Source organism: Bos javanicus, chromosome 5 (genome assembly GCF_032452875.1).
Source record: "Bos javanicus breed banteng chromosome 5, ARS-OSU_banteng_1.0, whole genome shotgun sequence".
Taxonomy (NCBI): domain Eukaryota; kingdom Metazoa; phylum Chordata; class Mammalia; order Artiodactyla; family Bovidae; genus Bos; species Bos javanicus.
The window spans coordinates 80,778,394-80,795,406 of NC_083872.1; the positions used below are offsets into that span (position 1 = coordinate 80,778,394).

Genomic DNA, 17,013 nt, shown 5'->3' on the forward strand with positions numbered 1-17,013 from the left:
TCTAAGCATGAGTTCTCAAATGTATACTAAGCTCTCTATAATCCTATATCTTATATGCTGATACTTTTTTTAAAAATTATAGGTAGAATGTAATATTTTGTTTAGAATGGTCATGTCATAGAATAAAGTTCAGGTTACTTCGGGAAAGGCAGATACTAGGTGATGTTAAATTTCACTGTGGCCTAATTTGTACTGAGAATTGGAAGCTCATGTTGTAGATTTATACCCCAGTCATCTCCACTTTTTAGTTCAGTTGCTCACTTGCGTCTGACTCTTTGCGGCCCACAACTGAAGCATGCCAGGCTGCTTCCCTGTCTATCACCAACTCCTGGAGCTTGCTCAGATTCATGTCCTTTGAGTCAGTGATGCCATCCAAACTTGTCCCCTTCTCCTGCCTTCAGTCTTTCCCACAATCATGGTCTTTCCAGTCAGTCAGTTCTTCGCAACAGGTGGCCAAAGTATTGGAGCTTCAGCTTCAGCATCAGTCCTTCCAATGAATATTAGGACTGATTTCCTTTAGGATTGACTAGTGCGATCTCCTGGCAGTCCAAGGGACTCTCAAGAGTCTTCTCCAATGCCACAGTTCAAAAGCATCAATTCTTTGATGCTCAGCTTTCTTTATACTCCAACTTTCACATCCATACATGACTGCTGGAAAAACCATAGCTTGGAATAAACAGATGTTTGTCAGTAAAGTAATGTCTCTCTTTTTCAATATGCTGTCTAGGTAGGTCATAGCTTTTCTTCCAAGGAGCAAGCGTCTTCTAATTTCATGGTTGGAGTCATCATCTGCAGTGATTTTGGAGCCCAAGGAAAGAAAGTCTGTCACTGTTTCCATTGTTTCCTCATCTATTTGCCATGAAGTGATGGGACTGGATGCCATGATCTTAGTTTTCTGAATGTTGAATTTTAAGCCAACTTTTTCACTCTCCTCTTTCACTTTCATCAAGAGGCTCTTCAGTTCCTCTGCTTTCTGCCACAAGCATGGTTTCATCTGCATATCTGAGGCTATTGATATTTCTCCCAGGAATCTTGATTCTAGCTTGTGCTTCATCCAGCCCAGAATTTTGCATGATATGCTCTGCATGTAAGTTAAATAAGCAAGGTAACAGTATACAGCCATGACGTATTCCTTCCCCAAATTTGAACCAGTGCGTTGTTCCATGTCCAGTTCTAACTATTGTATTGCTTCTTGACCTGCATACAGATTTCTCAGGTGGCAGGTCAGGTGGTCTGTTATTCCCATCTCTTGAAGAATTTTCCACAGTTTGTTGTGATCCGCATAGTCAAAGGCTTTAGCATAGTCAATAAAGCAGAAGCAGATGTTCTTCTGAAATTCTCTTGCTTTTTCTATGGTCCAGTGCATGTTGGCAATTTGATCTCTGGTTCCTCTGCCTTTTCTAAACTTGAACATCTGAAAGTTCTCGGTACATGTACTATTGAGACTGAACTTGGAGAAATTTGAGCATTACTTTACTAGCATGTGACATGAGTGCAATTGTGCGGTAGTTTGAACATTCTTTTGCATTACCTTTCTTTGGATTGGAATGAAAACTGACCTTTTCAGTCCTGTGGCCATTTCTGAGTTTTCCAAATTTGTTTGCATATTGAGTGAAACATTTTCACAGCATCATCTTTTAGGATTTGAAATAGCTCAACTGGAATTCCATCACCTCCACTAGCTTTGTAGTGATGCTTTCTAAGGCCCACTTGCCTTCGCACTCCAGGATGTCTGGCTCTAGGTGAATGATCACACCATCATGGTTTTCTGGGTCATGAAGATCTTTTTTGTATAGTTCTTTGTGTTCTTGCCACCTCTTCTTAATATCTTCTGCCTCTGTTAGATTTCTGCCCTTTATTGTGCTCATCTTTGCATGAAATGTTCCCTTGGTATCTCTAATTATCTTGAAGAGATCTCCTGTCTTTCCCGTTCTATTGTTTTCCTCTATTTCTTTGCATTGATCACTTAGGAAAGCATTCCTCTCTCTCCTTGCTGTTCTTTGGAACTCTGCATTCAGATGGATATATGTTTTCTTTTCTCTTTTTGCCTTTCGCTTCTCTTCTTTGCTCAGCTATTTGTAAGGCCTCATCAGACAACCATTTTGCCCTTTTGCATTTCTTTTTCTTGGGGATGGTTTTGATCACCATCTCCTGTACAATGTTCTCTATCCAGAGTTCTTCAGGCACTCTGCCTATCAGATCTAATCTCTTGAATCTATTTGTCACTTCCACTGTTCGTTGCTCATTCATGTCCGACTCTTTGTGACCCCACGGGCTGTAGCCCACCAGGCTCCTCAGTCCATGGGATTCTCCAGGCAAGAATACTGGAGTGGGTTGCCATGCCCTTCTCCAGGGAATATTCCCGACCCAGGTATCGAACCTTTGTCTCCTGCATTGCTGGCAGATTCTTTACCATCTGAGCCACAAATGAAGCCCCCAAGTCTGTTATTTGACCCTGTATTTGTCCTGTTCTTTTTATCTATAACACTTGATTCAGTATCTGACAAAAGCTAATAATTTTGTGATTGCTGCATATGTGCATGAAGAATGAATTTAGATATTCAGATGAACAGAAAGTCTTTCTCGGTGGCCCTCATTCCACCTGTGATGGACATATAAACAGGATCCACACGCTCATTATTTGTAGAAATAGACAGGATTAGGGACCCCAGCTTTTAGACCTCTAGCCACACTATCTCTCTTTTCTTACTTTCCAGGAAATGACCAAAGAATACTTGGAATTTTATTTTAGAATAAGTTTCTGTAATAATAAATATATGACTTAGCTAAGTCAACTAGCCATTGTTATTTTTCAAATACTGTTGACTTTCTCTTTGTGTCTTATTGTATTTTTAAACTGTTGCTTGTTTGTTTTGTATTTAGGATGCTACAGCTATTTCAGAGTAGACTGCAAGAAGAACATTCACTTCAAGATGTGGTATTTAAAAGTGTTTTTAAAAGTGCATCAACAGCACTTCCACCAAGGTGAGATGTGTATTTTAACTGTGAGACTATTTACTAAGGATTTACTGTGACATGATTTAGTAATGGTTTAGTTCTCTGAATCTCCTAGTTCCTAGAGAAAATATAATCATTCTGTATGATGAAGATGCTTTTTTAATTCTTGAATTTATGGCCAGTGATATTGATCAGGATTATCATAAATAGTAATATTTTTATTTAATTTTTCTCTTTTATGTGTGTATGGTATACCTTCATATAAAATTGTACTAAGTTTTAAGAACAAATTAATTGCATTTACCATTATGGTGATGTATAAACTTTGGTTAGGAATTTCATGTTTTTATGTTACTTTTGTCTCTTTTATAGATTAGAAGAGCTGATATTTGGAAATGCTATTGTCATAAAAATGATTATTTAAATTTAAAACTATATAGAGGTTTTACATTTGTTGAGGAAGAAAATGTTCTTATGTATATGAAGTTAAGTGTCATGCCCTTCCCTTACCTCATTCTTTTTCCCATCCCTTCCTATCTCCGAAAGTACCAGAAACAAATGATGAAAGAGTCTTTGTTGGACTAATAATTCTTTACTTTTCATTTTTCTTCTCTCATTAGATTTAGTGTTCTGATTAAATTTGAATAACTATGAAATTTTAGGTTTGTGTAAATATATATTCAATAGTTGGGCTTTCCTGGTGGCTAAGATAGTAATATCTACTTGCAGTGTAAGAGACCTGGGTTCAATCCCTGGGTTGGGAAGATCCCCTGGAGAATGAAATGGCAACCCACTCCAGTATTCTTTCTCGGCGAATCCCATGGACAGAGGAGCCTGAGGGCTACAGTCCGTGGGGTTGCAAAGAGCCAGACACAATTGAGCAACTAACACTTTGATTTACTTTTCACTTTTATATATAATTTTTTTCATTTTTGTAGTTTTTAAAAATAAATGTTTAGATTTCAAAAAACTGCTATTCTGCTTTTGACATTTAGAACATTACGTAAAAATTGATCTTTAGGAGTTTTTTTCTTCTATAAAATTTCCTCACCAGTAAATGATAACTACTGACTATGCTGTAAGTAATTGTAATGTATCTTGTAACAGGGAAGATGATTCATCACAGCCTCCAGATGCTTGCAGAATTCGTGGTCATCTGTATGTCAATAAAGTAGCAGGGAATTTTCACATAACTGTGGGCAAGTATGTTCTTTTCACTTGCTGAAAATACTTTAGACAAGTTGGCAGTTTGGTTAAAAGTCAGATCTTTGCTAATTGAATAATATCTAACTAACAACTAAAGGACTCTTCAAATTTGTATTTTTGATGTCTTCAGATTGTTTTGGCCTTCAGCCTCAGGATAGAGAAGACTACTGACTTTAAAAACTTCTACTTTAAAACAAAAGGATACCAGTCATGTTATCTTTCATATAAAGTATAGAAAATATAGGTAAATGTGAATTAAAACCTTCAGCTTGCCAAGTGTTGGTAACAAACCTCTTACTTAGACATTTCGTTAATTTGTTCGTTTTGTTGGATGATATCAGGTTTTTTGTTTTTCCTTTCAGTGATTCTCATCAAAATGGAATCCCTAATTCAAGACAATATTTTGATGTAGGTAGAAATGTGTCTGGGATAAGGTTAAATTAGGTGAATGTTAAAGAAAAATCTCAGACCACCTGCCTTTATGAACAGAACCCAGCACAGAAACTGTCATATGGTAAACACCTGGTAAATTTCTGAATAAATAGATTCTCTGATTATCTGTTCCCTCTTTCTTTGCTTCTTTCCCTCCCTTCTCTCCTCCTAGCTAGTTTCAGAGCTGAACAGTTGTTCATTGTGAAAAACATTTCTTGAGTATTTGCTACATGGCAAAGTACCATGCTACATACTATAGATTAAACAGTGAAAACCAGAGAAAGGGTTTGCCCTTATGATGCTGACATTCTATGAGAGAATCTGAACTTTAAACAGTGAATTACACTAATAATTACTTAATTATAGTTGTAGCTATAAAGGAAAACTGTGGCTGATAAAAAACTGTATAACAAGGTTGCTGGTCTACTCTCCAAATCAGTGGAGGCTTTATTGAAGAAAACCTTTGAACACTAATGGATGATTCAACATTTTATATGTAAAGGAGAGAATAGCATCTAGGCTGAAGGAAAGGTCATAAAACAGGAAAGAGCATGGCTGGATGGATATTTTTTTTAATGTACAGAGAAAACATTAGACTTTGTTTCCATGTTTACAGTGATCAGGTTGAGCATTGCTTTGTTTTTGTTATCCCACTCCTCTTAACATTCATGTTTTGTTACTGTCGCCAGGAGCTATTCTCCCCATTCCCAACCTGTAGATGGAAAACTTAGAACTTCTTCGTATCATGTAGTCCAACAGATAATTGTTGGCTCAAAGAAATTTAGAAGAGTTTATTGCATCTCTGGATACAAACAAAATATCCTATTCCAAAATTAACTGAAAGAGGGAAACTGACAAATACATTTGGAACCTCTATATTTTGCCCTTTTTTCTTAATTTCATTAAGAACATTCTTAATTTCATCACACATCTTTCTGTGTGATAATTACACGTTCAGTAAGAGAGGTAAAATGGAAAATCATTTGATTTGTATCCTATCCATATCATATCTGGGATTTTGAAAATAAGGAATGCCAACTCTAAAGCCCAATTAAGCAAATTGTTCTCTCCCAGAAAAAATACCTGGATTCAAAAAAAAAAAAAAAACACAACAACCTAGATTCCATAAAAGTACTCAGTTACTACTATTATAATTTGAAGTTTATTAGTACGTTTGTGAAAATTTGTTTTCTCTCTTGTTATGTAACTACATGATATTTTCAGTTTTGCATCTTGACCCACAGACCTAAAATATTTACTGTCTAGGTCTTTTCAGGTGGCTCAGTGGTGATGAATCCACCTGCCAGTGCAAGAGACATGGGTTCAGTCTCTGGGTCAGGAAGATCCCCTGGAGAAGGAAATAGCAACCCACTCCAATATTTCTGCCTGGAAAATCCCATGGGCAGAGAAATCTGGCAGGCTGCAGTCCATGGGGTCACAGAAGAGTTGGATATGACTTAGCAACTAAAACAATAACAACTTTACAGAAAATGTTTGCTAACCCCCAGTTTATGGCATCGAGATAAATAGATTGAACTACTTAAATCATAGGTCAAGTATGTTATATTATTTAATTCTAAGAAAATCATATAGTTTAGGAAGGACCTGCTTTCTGATTTTAATTCATTATGTATTTAAATGTTATTACTTTAATCTTTTTTCCCTCCTTTCAGGGCAATTCCACATCCCCGAGGTCATGCACACTTGGCAGCACTTGTCAACCATGACTGTAAGCAGTTTCTGAAATTTCTTTCTGGGACGATATCCTTGGGAAAAGTTTGTTTTTAAATTTTTAGTGCAGGTACAAGGTGGGGCTTTGATAGTGGGCTGCTCTGAAAGAAGATATCTACAGGAGAAAATAAATGATTGAACTTAATGACTAATCCATTTTCTCTTGTCTTTAAGTTACCTATAATTCTATTTAGTCATAGCTCAGAAGTTGCTGAGGTTAGGGGAAGAGCCTTAGTGTCCATTTTATCACTTGGTACACATTTCTGTTAATTTTTACAATAATGAAGAGAATATATTTGAAGTTTCCATATGTAAATTTAAATAGGGATATTTACACATGGATATAAAGTATTCAAGTTAGTGTCATGTAATAGTTATCATAAAATTTAGTTTTTAAAGTCTCTGCTGGAGAATAAAAACAAGTAATAAATTCCATAAAAAACAAATTGGGTCACATTTAGCAGTGATGTGTATTAAAAATATATCTGATCAGTTTCATGGACATCACCCCAGTTCTTCTAACAACACAGTTCTGTTTCTATATGATGATTTGGACTAGAAAAGAATTATTTTTTTGGTTATCAGAATTAGATGTTGTATTATTTCTTAGATGTTAATTTGTATATAAGTATGAAATTTGTGATATAGCATTCCTATGTATTCATATACATTTTTCTCAAAATAATGTGGTTTTAAATACAGTATTATCATACTACCAGATTTTAGATACTTTCATTTGAGAATAGATAAGAATGTGAACTAGTCTGTAACATGTAGTTTTAAATAATTTAATGTCTCTACTTAATAGTTTTATTTTTTTGCTTCTTAGCTTACAACTTTTCTCACAGAATAGATCATTTGTCTTTTGGAGAACTTGTTCCTGGAATTATTAATCCTTTAGATGGAACTGAAAAAATTGCATTAGATCGTAAGTATTTAAAAATTACTGTTGGAATTTGCATGTAGGCAAATTGTTCTTGTAACTTTGATAAAACATTTTAATTAATTCTTTTCCTAACCCCCTTGTAACAGATAAACAAATCTTTTAAGTGGTTTAAATGGTTGATAATCATTAAGTGACAATGTTTTGTGGAGAGAATGTCCTAGTAGTGGATGAATTTGAATGTTAAAAATGTACCATGAAACAGAATAAGGAATTAGTCAAAAGTAAGCAGAACAAGGAGTAGAATTTAAAAGCTCTCCAAATGTATGAAAGGTTAGTGTAAGAGGGTATAACTGCTTTTCCATATTCAACAAAGAAAGAATAAAAGAAAATTTGAACATTATAAGAAGAATTTCTTTGTTTTTATAGATTCAGAGTTCTAAAATGCATGCTATGCTTACCATATCAGAAATCTCTCTGGAGAAGTTTACAAACATCAGAAACCTAGAGTTTTTCTAGAATGGTTTGTTGTTAATACAGAAGTAGTACAGATATCTTTTATAACTGTTTGTTTTAACCATCTGTTCAAACCAAATATAAATAGATTATTTTCTTAAGTTTTGTAGCAAGTTATCAGTTCTCATATTTCCTGAAGATTTTTGGTTGCTTTTCTTCTTAAATACTCATATTGTGTGACTTACCTTGAGGACTTCTAAAGCTTCCTATGCTTTCATTTTGCAAAAGAAGTCTAGCCTCTGCAAAATTAATTAAGGATTTTGTTTTTTTAAATTCAAATAGATTTATTAATGTACAGTATTTTACTCTGTTAGCACAGTGTTGTAATCAGATACATTAAAGATGTTTTATTTAGAATATTCACATTCATGAGTATTTTATGTTTCTGTTTGGGAATGTTTCACTTAAGGAAACTTGAAACATGTGAGTAGAAACATTCTGAGAGTTATAAGCTTTGTTCTCTGTAACCTCATGTTAAGTATATGTTCATTCCACACCGAAATACATTAATTATTACCTGAGGTGCTCATTTGAAACATGTTGGTTAATACTTTGTTTCAGGATCCTAAAATGAACTATAAATTTTTATAAGGAAGCAGATTTAAATATGAACAGGTTAATTTTCAAAAGACTCTTGAAGTTTACTTGTTCCTAAATTCAGGGAGACTAAGGTGTTTAGAGTTATTTCGTAAAATGCCATGAGATGAATGTTAGCAGGTTTTCAAATCTTTAAAGCAAGTATGCTCTTCTCCTGCCTAATATATATTCTATTGGGCCTCTCTTTCAAAAAAGAAAAAAAAAAATTCAGCATCACAGATCCGGTGGGTTCAGGTAACTGCCCCCTCTGATGTAGGAGTTTGCAAGGGATTACTTAGCAGTGACATCTTTAATGCTGTGCCGATTTGGACAGCAAATCTTGCAACAAAATGTAATGCAACAGCATTGTCTGCCTTGCCTGGTCATTAAGTTATCTAGCAGTCTTATATATTAGACAGTCTGTAGCTTAAAAAACTCTGGTGTTTCTTTGACCTTCATGGGTTATTATTCATTGCACTGGTACTTCACTCCTCATGGTAGGGGATTTCGTTTGTCTCTCCTTTTTTCCTACAAGTCTTAATTTTCCCACACATGTGTACAGCATTGGTTGTAACCTTACCACTCTCAATTTCATCTTTTTTCATAAATACTTAACACTTAAACACCTATCATTTTCATGTTGCTATTTTTGTTTATCATAAATAGAGTTATGAAACATCTAAAAAAATAAGCACAGATTGAGCAGTTCACTTCATATCAAAGAACGACTCAAAGGATGAAAGCTCAGCTGACAAGCCAGTTATTGGTGGTAGACAAAGTTGACACCCTCTTGCTCCAATATTATCTGTGTTAATATTTAGGATTTAAATTGAAATGTATAATAGAAGAACTGGTCAAAAACTGTTGGTGTTTTTGAAGGTGATAGTGGTACAAGCATTAGGTGAAATAAATGGTGAGGCTGAAACAGTCTTTGGTTTATTTTGTCAGAAACTTATCTAATGTTAGTGTCAAACAGACCATTACTCTTACTTTTCCCTTCTATCTATAGTTTTACCTTTCCCTCTTCTACTCTGAATTATGCTGAGATAAGAGACTAAAAAATTGAATTGATGGAAATAAAAATTTATTCATGCTGAGCAAAAGAAGCAAGACACGCCAAAGTACATACATATACTTCCATTCATATGAAATTCTGGAATAGGCAAAACTAGTGTGTAACAATAGAAGGTAGGTTAGTGGTTGGCCTAGGCCAGATATGGAGGGAATGGACTGAAAGGGATTCAAAGGAACTTTGGCGGGTGATTTTCATAGACAATTATTACCATATGATGTGAAATATGTCACAAACATAATGAGGCCCTATCACTTACCTAGCTGAAATTATAGATAGGTATATCTAGTTCTGGAGAAGGCAGTGGCAACCCTCTCCAGTACTCTTGCCTGGAAAATCCCAGGGACGGAGGAGCCTGGTAGGCTGCAGTCCATGGGGTCACGAAGAGTCGGACATGACTGAACGACTTCACTTTCACTTTTCACTTTCATGCATTGGAGAAGGAAATGGCAATCCACTCCTGTGCTCTTGCCTGGAGAATCCCAGGGACGGTGGAGCGTGGTGGGCTGCTGTCTATGGGGTCGCACAGAGTCAGACACAACTGAAGCGACTTAGCAGCAGGAGCATATCTAGTTCTAAATTTTCTAGAGTGTAAGACCTAGAGAATTAACATTGCTTTTTATTATGTGAATTGTTTAAAATCAATAGTTAGTAATATATGCTTTTTCTGACATATTAAACCTAGAAAAGCTTAATGACTATATAATCCCTTTAATTACATAGTGACCCCAGGCCATCATTGAGTAGCTTCTTTTTTTACCTGCTATCGTATTGATTCTTTGTATTTATCCAAAGACTACATTTTGATTCATTTGCCTGAGTGGTACATGCTTACTCACTCAGTCATGTTGGACTCTGTGACCCCATGGACTAGCCCACTAGGCTCCTCGGTCCATGAAACTTTCCAGGCAAGAATACTGAAGTGGGTTGCCATTTTCTACTCCAGTTCGGCTTATTTATCCAATGGCTAATTCAATTTTGGTTTATTTTTTTATCTTAAGATATTAGTAGAAACCGAAAATGTATCTCCTGGTGGTTATATACTATTATAACTTTATTTTTATTAGTTTCTGTACTATAAAGAACTTTTTTATTTTCCATATTTTATAAAAGGATGCTAATGACTATAAAGGCTATCTAACGAGGTCACTAGCTCATCTATTTTTTTTGACATCTTCTAATAGATATGTGTTACATCTATTTCTGCTTTATTGACTATGCCAAAGCCTTTGACTGTGTGGATCACAATAAACTGTGGAAAATTCTGAAAGACATGGGAATACCAGACCACCTGACCTGCCTCTTGAGAAACCTATATGCAGGTCAGGAAGCAACAGTTAGAACTGGACATGGAACAACAGACTGGTTCCAAATAGGAAAAGGAGTACGTCAAGGCTGTATATTATCATCCTGCTTATTTAACTTCTATGCAGAGTACTTCATAAGAAATGCTGGGCTAGAAAGAAGCACAAGCTGGAATCAAGATTACCGGGAGAAATATCAATAACCTCAGATATGCAGATGACACCACCCTTATGGCAGAAAGTGAAGAGGAACTCAAAAGCCTCTTGATGAAAGTGAAAGTGGAGAGTGAAAAAGTTGGCTTAAAGCTCAACATTCAGAAAACGAAGATCATGGCATCTGGTCCCATCACTTCATGGGAAATAGATGGGGAAACAGTGGAAACAGTGTCAGACTTTATTTTTGGGGGCTCCAAAATCACTGCAGATGGTGACTGCAGCCATGAAATTAAAAGATGCTTATTTCTTGGAAGAAAAGTTATGATCAACTTAGATAGCATATTGAAAAGCAGAGATGTTACTTTGCCAGCAAAGGTCTGTCTAGTCAAGGCTATGGTTTTTCCAGTTGTCATGTATGGATGTGAGAGTTGGACTGTGAAGAAAGCTGAGTGCCGAAGAATTGATGTTTTTGAACTGTAGTGTTGGAGAAGACTGTTGAGAGTCCCTCGGACTGCAAGGAGATCCAACCAGTCCATTCTGAAGGAGATTAGCCCTGGGATTTCTTTGGAAGGAATGGTGCTAAAGCTGAAACTCCAGTACTTTGGCCACCTCATGAGAAGAGTTGACTCATTGGAAAAGACTCTGATGCTGGGAGGGATTGGGGGCAGGAGGAGAAGGGGACGACAGAGGATGAGATGGCTGGATGGCATCACTGACTCGATGGACGTGAGTCTGAGTGAACTCTGGGAGTTGGTGATGGACAGGGAGGCCTGGCATGCTGCGATTCACAGGGTTGCAAAGAGTTGGAGACGACAGCGACTGAACTGAACTGAACTGAATAGATATGTGTGTGTGACTTTTATGCTTACTGAGAACTTACTTGTTTTATCAAGCATGAATTATTGCTTTCATTGATTCTTTTATAATACTTTTTTTGTTAGACATTGTTATAAATAGCATTAAATCTCAGATTAAATGTATTTAATAGAAGAATGGTATATTTGGAAGCAGTTTCATTGCTACTGGATTGATGGAAAAAACTACATTTTGTTTTTATTCTAGACAACCAGATGTTTCAATATTTTATTACAATTGTGCCAACAAAATTACAGACATATAAAATTTCAGCAGACACCCATCAGTTTGCCGTGACAGAAAGGGTAAGTTGAATCCAACTGGTAAAATGATCTTTTGAATCTTGTATCCTCCACAAATATTTTTAAAAGTTTGTATCATGTACATTGTTATTAGATGTTCATAGGACATTTAGAAAAACTGACAAAAAGATGAACATTAAATTTCAAATTTAAAAAAATTTAAATTTCAAAAAACATTAAATTTCAATAAAGGTCAAAAGCATTAAATTTCAAAAAGTAGAGTTCTTTTTTTTAACACATATTATTTTTGAAATTATTTTCCGTTATAGGTTTAAAATGAATTTTTTAAAGCATTTATATTTCTGCTACAAAATTAGGTTGAAGTATTAGGTAATGCCCTCCCTCATTTAAAATTTGGAATGCATTGATTGACCTTTTAAGCAAATAAAATATCAGAAATGGGTACTAAATATATGTTTTAGAAGAAGAAAAGAAGTAGATTTTAAAAATCTAGAATGTTTTCTGTCAATAAACTGTTAAAACTATGATGATATTAATTATTTTTCTCTTAATATCTTAATTTTTGATGTTTTCCTATGTATTGGTATAAGCAGGTTTTTATCTGCCAACAGATTTTCTAATTTCACCATTATTTTTTAATTAATGCACCTACCCTGGGGCATGCATGGTTATTGTGACTCACACGGCAGGTTTAGAGGGTTTTCCTTCTTAAGTTAGGGCTTTGTATTCATCTATTAATAATTGAGAGGAAAAAGGTTCTGTAACCTTAGGGTAGAGTAGCTCTATAAATAAATATTGACAGTGAGGAGCAGAGTTTTAGAATTGGACAGTTTAACAGATTGCTCATCTACTCTGGGACCATATTTTCTTTCTTTTCTTCTCTTTTTTCTTCTTTTGTTTATTTTTATAAGTTATATTTACTTATTGTGTTCAAATATGGTGAATATTCAAATACTAGTGTCCAGAAAAATTCCAAAATTTAAGTGCTTTTAAAAATTTGCTTTCCTCCATATGAGATTTTCCTTTGATAATCTTATGACTTACGTTGATTATGAGCTCAATAACTATAGAATTTTCTTTATTCTTAGGAATCTAAGTACTAAAGTTTTTATGGATGTAGTATCATGTGTTTATAACTTTTCAAATGGTTCAGAAGGGAAAAACCAAGTATACATATATAACTGTGTGTGTGTGTACACAGAGAGAGAGAGAAACTAGCTAAAGTGTCTATAAGTATATATTGTGTTTGCTTTTCTGTATGGCTGGGGAGATACCATTTCTTGCTAAGGTTGGCAACACTGGAAAGTCAGGCAGTCTACACAGTGACAAGGCTTTGGGGAAAATGAGTGATATACATTGCTAAGAAAGTGTAAAGTGGCATAATAGCTTGGAAGGGAGTTAAGCAATATCTGAAAAATGATGTATGCATTTATCCTTTGACATAGCAATCCTACTTCTATAAATTGAATCCAAAGATTAAGAGAACAGAAGTGATGTGTGTATGAGGCTGTTAGTTGTGTTATTTGTAATTGCAGAGACTGGAAACAACCCACATGATACATCCATACATGGGGGAACATGCAACTTTAAAAAGAGAGAGAGAAAAAGATACCTATTTACTGATATGAAATTATCTCCAGGATATAAGTAAATCAAAAAGAAAAACAGAATCCCAGAGCATTTGGCCTTTGTGGGGTGTGTTTGTACTGATAGGGTAACTACAATAGTTGTGTTTCACTGTCAGAAAAAGTAACTGAAGTTGGCAGAATGGATGGATGATAAGGTCAGCACTGACCTTCATTGGTCCTGGACCAAAAGTGAACCGTTACGAGTCTTTTGTTATGTAGACACCATGATCCCTGAAACGACATCATCTCATATAGATGGCGACAGTATATTTATTATTTTGGCATTATATTTAACTTATCAGAACTCTTAAGATGAAGTCATTTTATATTGGAAACTTGATCAATGGCTTATAAGGAAGCTTGTAAGGAATAAGCTTATAACAATAGTTCTGTTGTGCTAACAGGCAAAGAGATTTTGTAGTACCCACATGAGTTGCTATAATTTTCCTTCTTATTTGTCTTCTTGAAGCTTGTAGTTTAGTTACAACGTAGTAGAAACAGGTAAGGCTTGACACAAAAGTCGTAACAAAGCACTGGGTATCATAGTTGTTTCATGCTATGATGCTGTTGTTCAGTTACTCAGTCGTGTCTGACTCTCTGCCACCCCATGGTCTGCAGCATGCCAGGCCTCCCTGTCCTTCACTGTCTCCTGGAGCCTGTTCAAACTCATGTCCATTGATATGGTCCTCTGTCGTCCCATTCTGCGTTCAATCTTTCACAGCATTAGGGTCTTTTTTGATGAGTCAGCTCTTTGCATCAGGTGGCCAAAGTATTGGAGCTTCAGCTTCAGCATCAGTCCTTCCAATGAATATTCAGTATTGACTTCCTTTAGGATTGACTGCTTTTGAACTGTGGTGTTGGAGAAGACTCTTGAGAGTCCCTTGGAATGCTATGATAGAGATGTATTAGAAGTTTGCAAGCTTGATTTTTGAAGTATAAACAGCATGAAACAAAACATTATTTTCTCACTTAGTGTGCACACTATGGTAGGTTTGTAAATTTAGTTACACTCCTTTCAAGAAAAAAATTTCATATAAAAACTGAACCAGTAGTCAGTCTTTCAAATTAATGCATTCTTTCTTCCTGTGCTATATCTCATATAGTTTAAAATGAACAACAGAAAGTGAAATTGTTTTTAAATTTTTTCAAATGACAAGGAAGTATAATTATTTTGTAAAATCTTAGCAAAGAAATATTACAAAAAAGTATGTTAAAATAGGAATGTATTGGGTTGGCTAAAAAGTTCATTTGGGTTTTTCCTTATGATGCTACAGAAAAACCCAAATGAACTTCTTGGGCAGTGTGCTGATTTTCAATGATTTGGCCAGTGAAGAATGTGCCATATAGTTGTAAAGTCTTGGGTTAATAGAAACCTTGTACGTAAAGTGATTTTTTTGAGAAAATGGGAAAGAATGATTCAGTTCTTTTGATTGCTTCAAAAGCCAGTCATACAAAGAATACATAATAGAGAACTTGATCTAGCAGGACAATTCATGAAGAGATTTGGATGTCGTTCTTGTTCAGGAGGGCTGGAGGGCTTCTTGTTGACTGTATGCAAGTAGCCTAATGACGTGAATCCTGTTGTGTCTTCCTTCTCTCTTTCCCCTTCCTTTTGCCTTCCTTTAGGAACGTGTTATTAACCATGCTGCAGGCAGCCATGGAGTCTCTGGGATTTTTATGAAATATGATCTCAGCTCTCTTATGGTGACAGTTACCGAAGAGCATATGCCTTTCTGGCAGTTTTTTGTAAGACTTTGTGGTATTGTTGGAGGAATCTTTTCAACAACAGGTTAAGATTCATTCCTGTTTTGTTTTTTTTTTTTTTTTGTCTAATTTCTAAAAGTATAGCTCACACTCAGTCAAGATACTTTTACTCAAAAGGGGCAAGAAATATATTTTGTATATATTGTATATATATACATTTTCATGTTTCGATATTTAAAGAACTTTTTCTTTAAGATTTAATTTCAGATGTCACAGATTGTATTGATTAAGTGTTACACTTAAGTTCACTGTATTCAGTGACTTAAGGGAGATTATTTAGTGTGGTTGGGCTTCCCAGGTGGCACTAGAGGTGAAGAACCTGCCTGCCAAGGCAGGAGATGAGAGAGATGTGGGTACGTTCCCTGGGTCAGGAAGATCACCTCAAGGAGGAAATGGAAACTTATTCTATTATTCTTGCCTGGAGACTCCCATGAAGAGAGGAGCATGGTGGGCTATAGCCCATAGGGTTGCAAAGAGTCAGACACAACTGAAGGGACTACACACACAGTGTGCTAGAGAGAGCCTAGAATTGAACCCAGGTTGTGTCGTTTACATGGTGATAGCCCTGTGTCAGTCACCTACATTTTCTAAAATTTTCTCTCTATAAAAAATGGGAATAATAATATCTAACTTGCAAGTGTGTTGTAGGATTAGATGAGAAAATGCCTGGAAGCAGTAGATAGTTTGAACATAAATTTTCTTTTTCAATTAAGGTATTTTTAACAGTATAGAATACAAAATTATATTTTATGATACATTGTACTATGAAATATGTGCAGCCAGCTTTTTAGTTAATAATATTTTATGAGTTCTGATCATTTTGCTTTAAGGTTATGGGATTTTCTTAAAGGTAATCTGAAAGAAAAAAGAAGTGCTATATTGTGAAAGTTAAAGTGTTAGTCATTTAGTCATGTCTGACTCTTTGAGACCCCATGGACTGGAGCCTGTCAGGCTCCTCTGTCCATGGAATTCTCCAGGCAGAAATACTGGAGTGGGTAGCCATTTCCTTTTGCAGAATTGTAATTGTGAAAATTTGAGTGTTAAATATAGAAAGAAAAATAAAATAGAAAGGATAAAGGAAATATTAGGTTGGTGCAAAAGTAGCTGTGGTTTTTACATTGTTGAAATTTACCATTTGATATTAGAATAAATGTGCTTATGTATACATCATTTTAATGTTCATTTCTCACTTTATGTTTTTGGCTAATGACTTATTACTTACTGTTTATTTTATATTTATTTTAGACCATGGAAATGATGTTAGACAAAAAGCAAATTTAAGTGATTTTCTTATTTGAGTTCAAAATGGGTTGTAAAGCAGCCAGTCTGACAACTTGCAACAGTGCACTTGGCCCAGAAACTACTAATGAATATACAGTGCAGTGATGCTTCAGTAAGTTTTGCAAAGGAGACGAGAGCCTTGAAGATGAGGAGTGTAGTGGCAGGCCATTGGAAATTGACAGCTTCAATTGAAAGCCATCATTGAAGCTGATCCTCTTAGAACTACAGAAGTTGTAGTGGAACTCAATGTCAACCATTCTATGGTCATTTGGCATTTGAAGCAATTTGGAAAGGTGAAAAAGCTTGATTTAAGTGGCTGCCTATGAGCTGACTGAAAATAAAAAAATTCATTTTGAAGTGTCTTCTCTTTGTCTGTGCAACAAGCCAT

The 17,013-nt window shown here is 35.3% G+C and overlaps 1 protein-coding gene across 1 annotated transcript in view; it reads left to right on the forward strand.

Moving 5' to 3' along the window:
* ERGIC2 (ERGIC and golgi 2) overlaps nt 1–17,013 on the forward strand; it is a 45,592-nt gene that overhangs the window by 24,570 nt on the left and 4,009 nt on the right. Inside the window, exons 7-12 of the mRNA XM_061417510.1 lie at nt 2,884–2,985; nt 4,066–4,161; nt 6,270–6,325; nt 7,157–7,255; nt 11,897–11,994; nt 15,207–15,369. Of these exons, the coding sequence (XP_061273494.1) occupies nt 2,884–2,985; nt 4,066–4,161; nt 6,270–6,325; nt 7,157–7,255; nt 11,897–11,994; nt 15,207–15,369 (614 nt within the window). The remainder of the gene's footprint in view (nt 1–2,883; nt 2,986–4,065; nt 4,162–6,269; nt 6,326–7,156; nt 7,256–11,896; nt 11,995–15,206; nt 15,370–17,013) is intronic.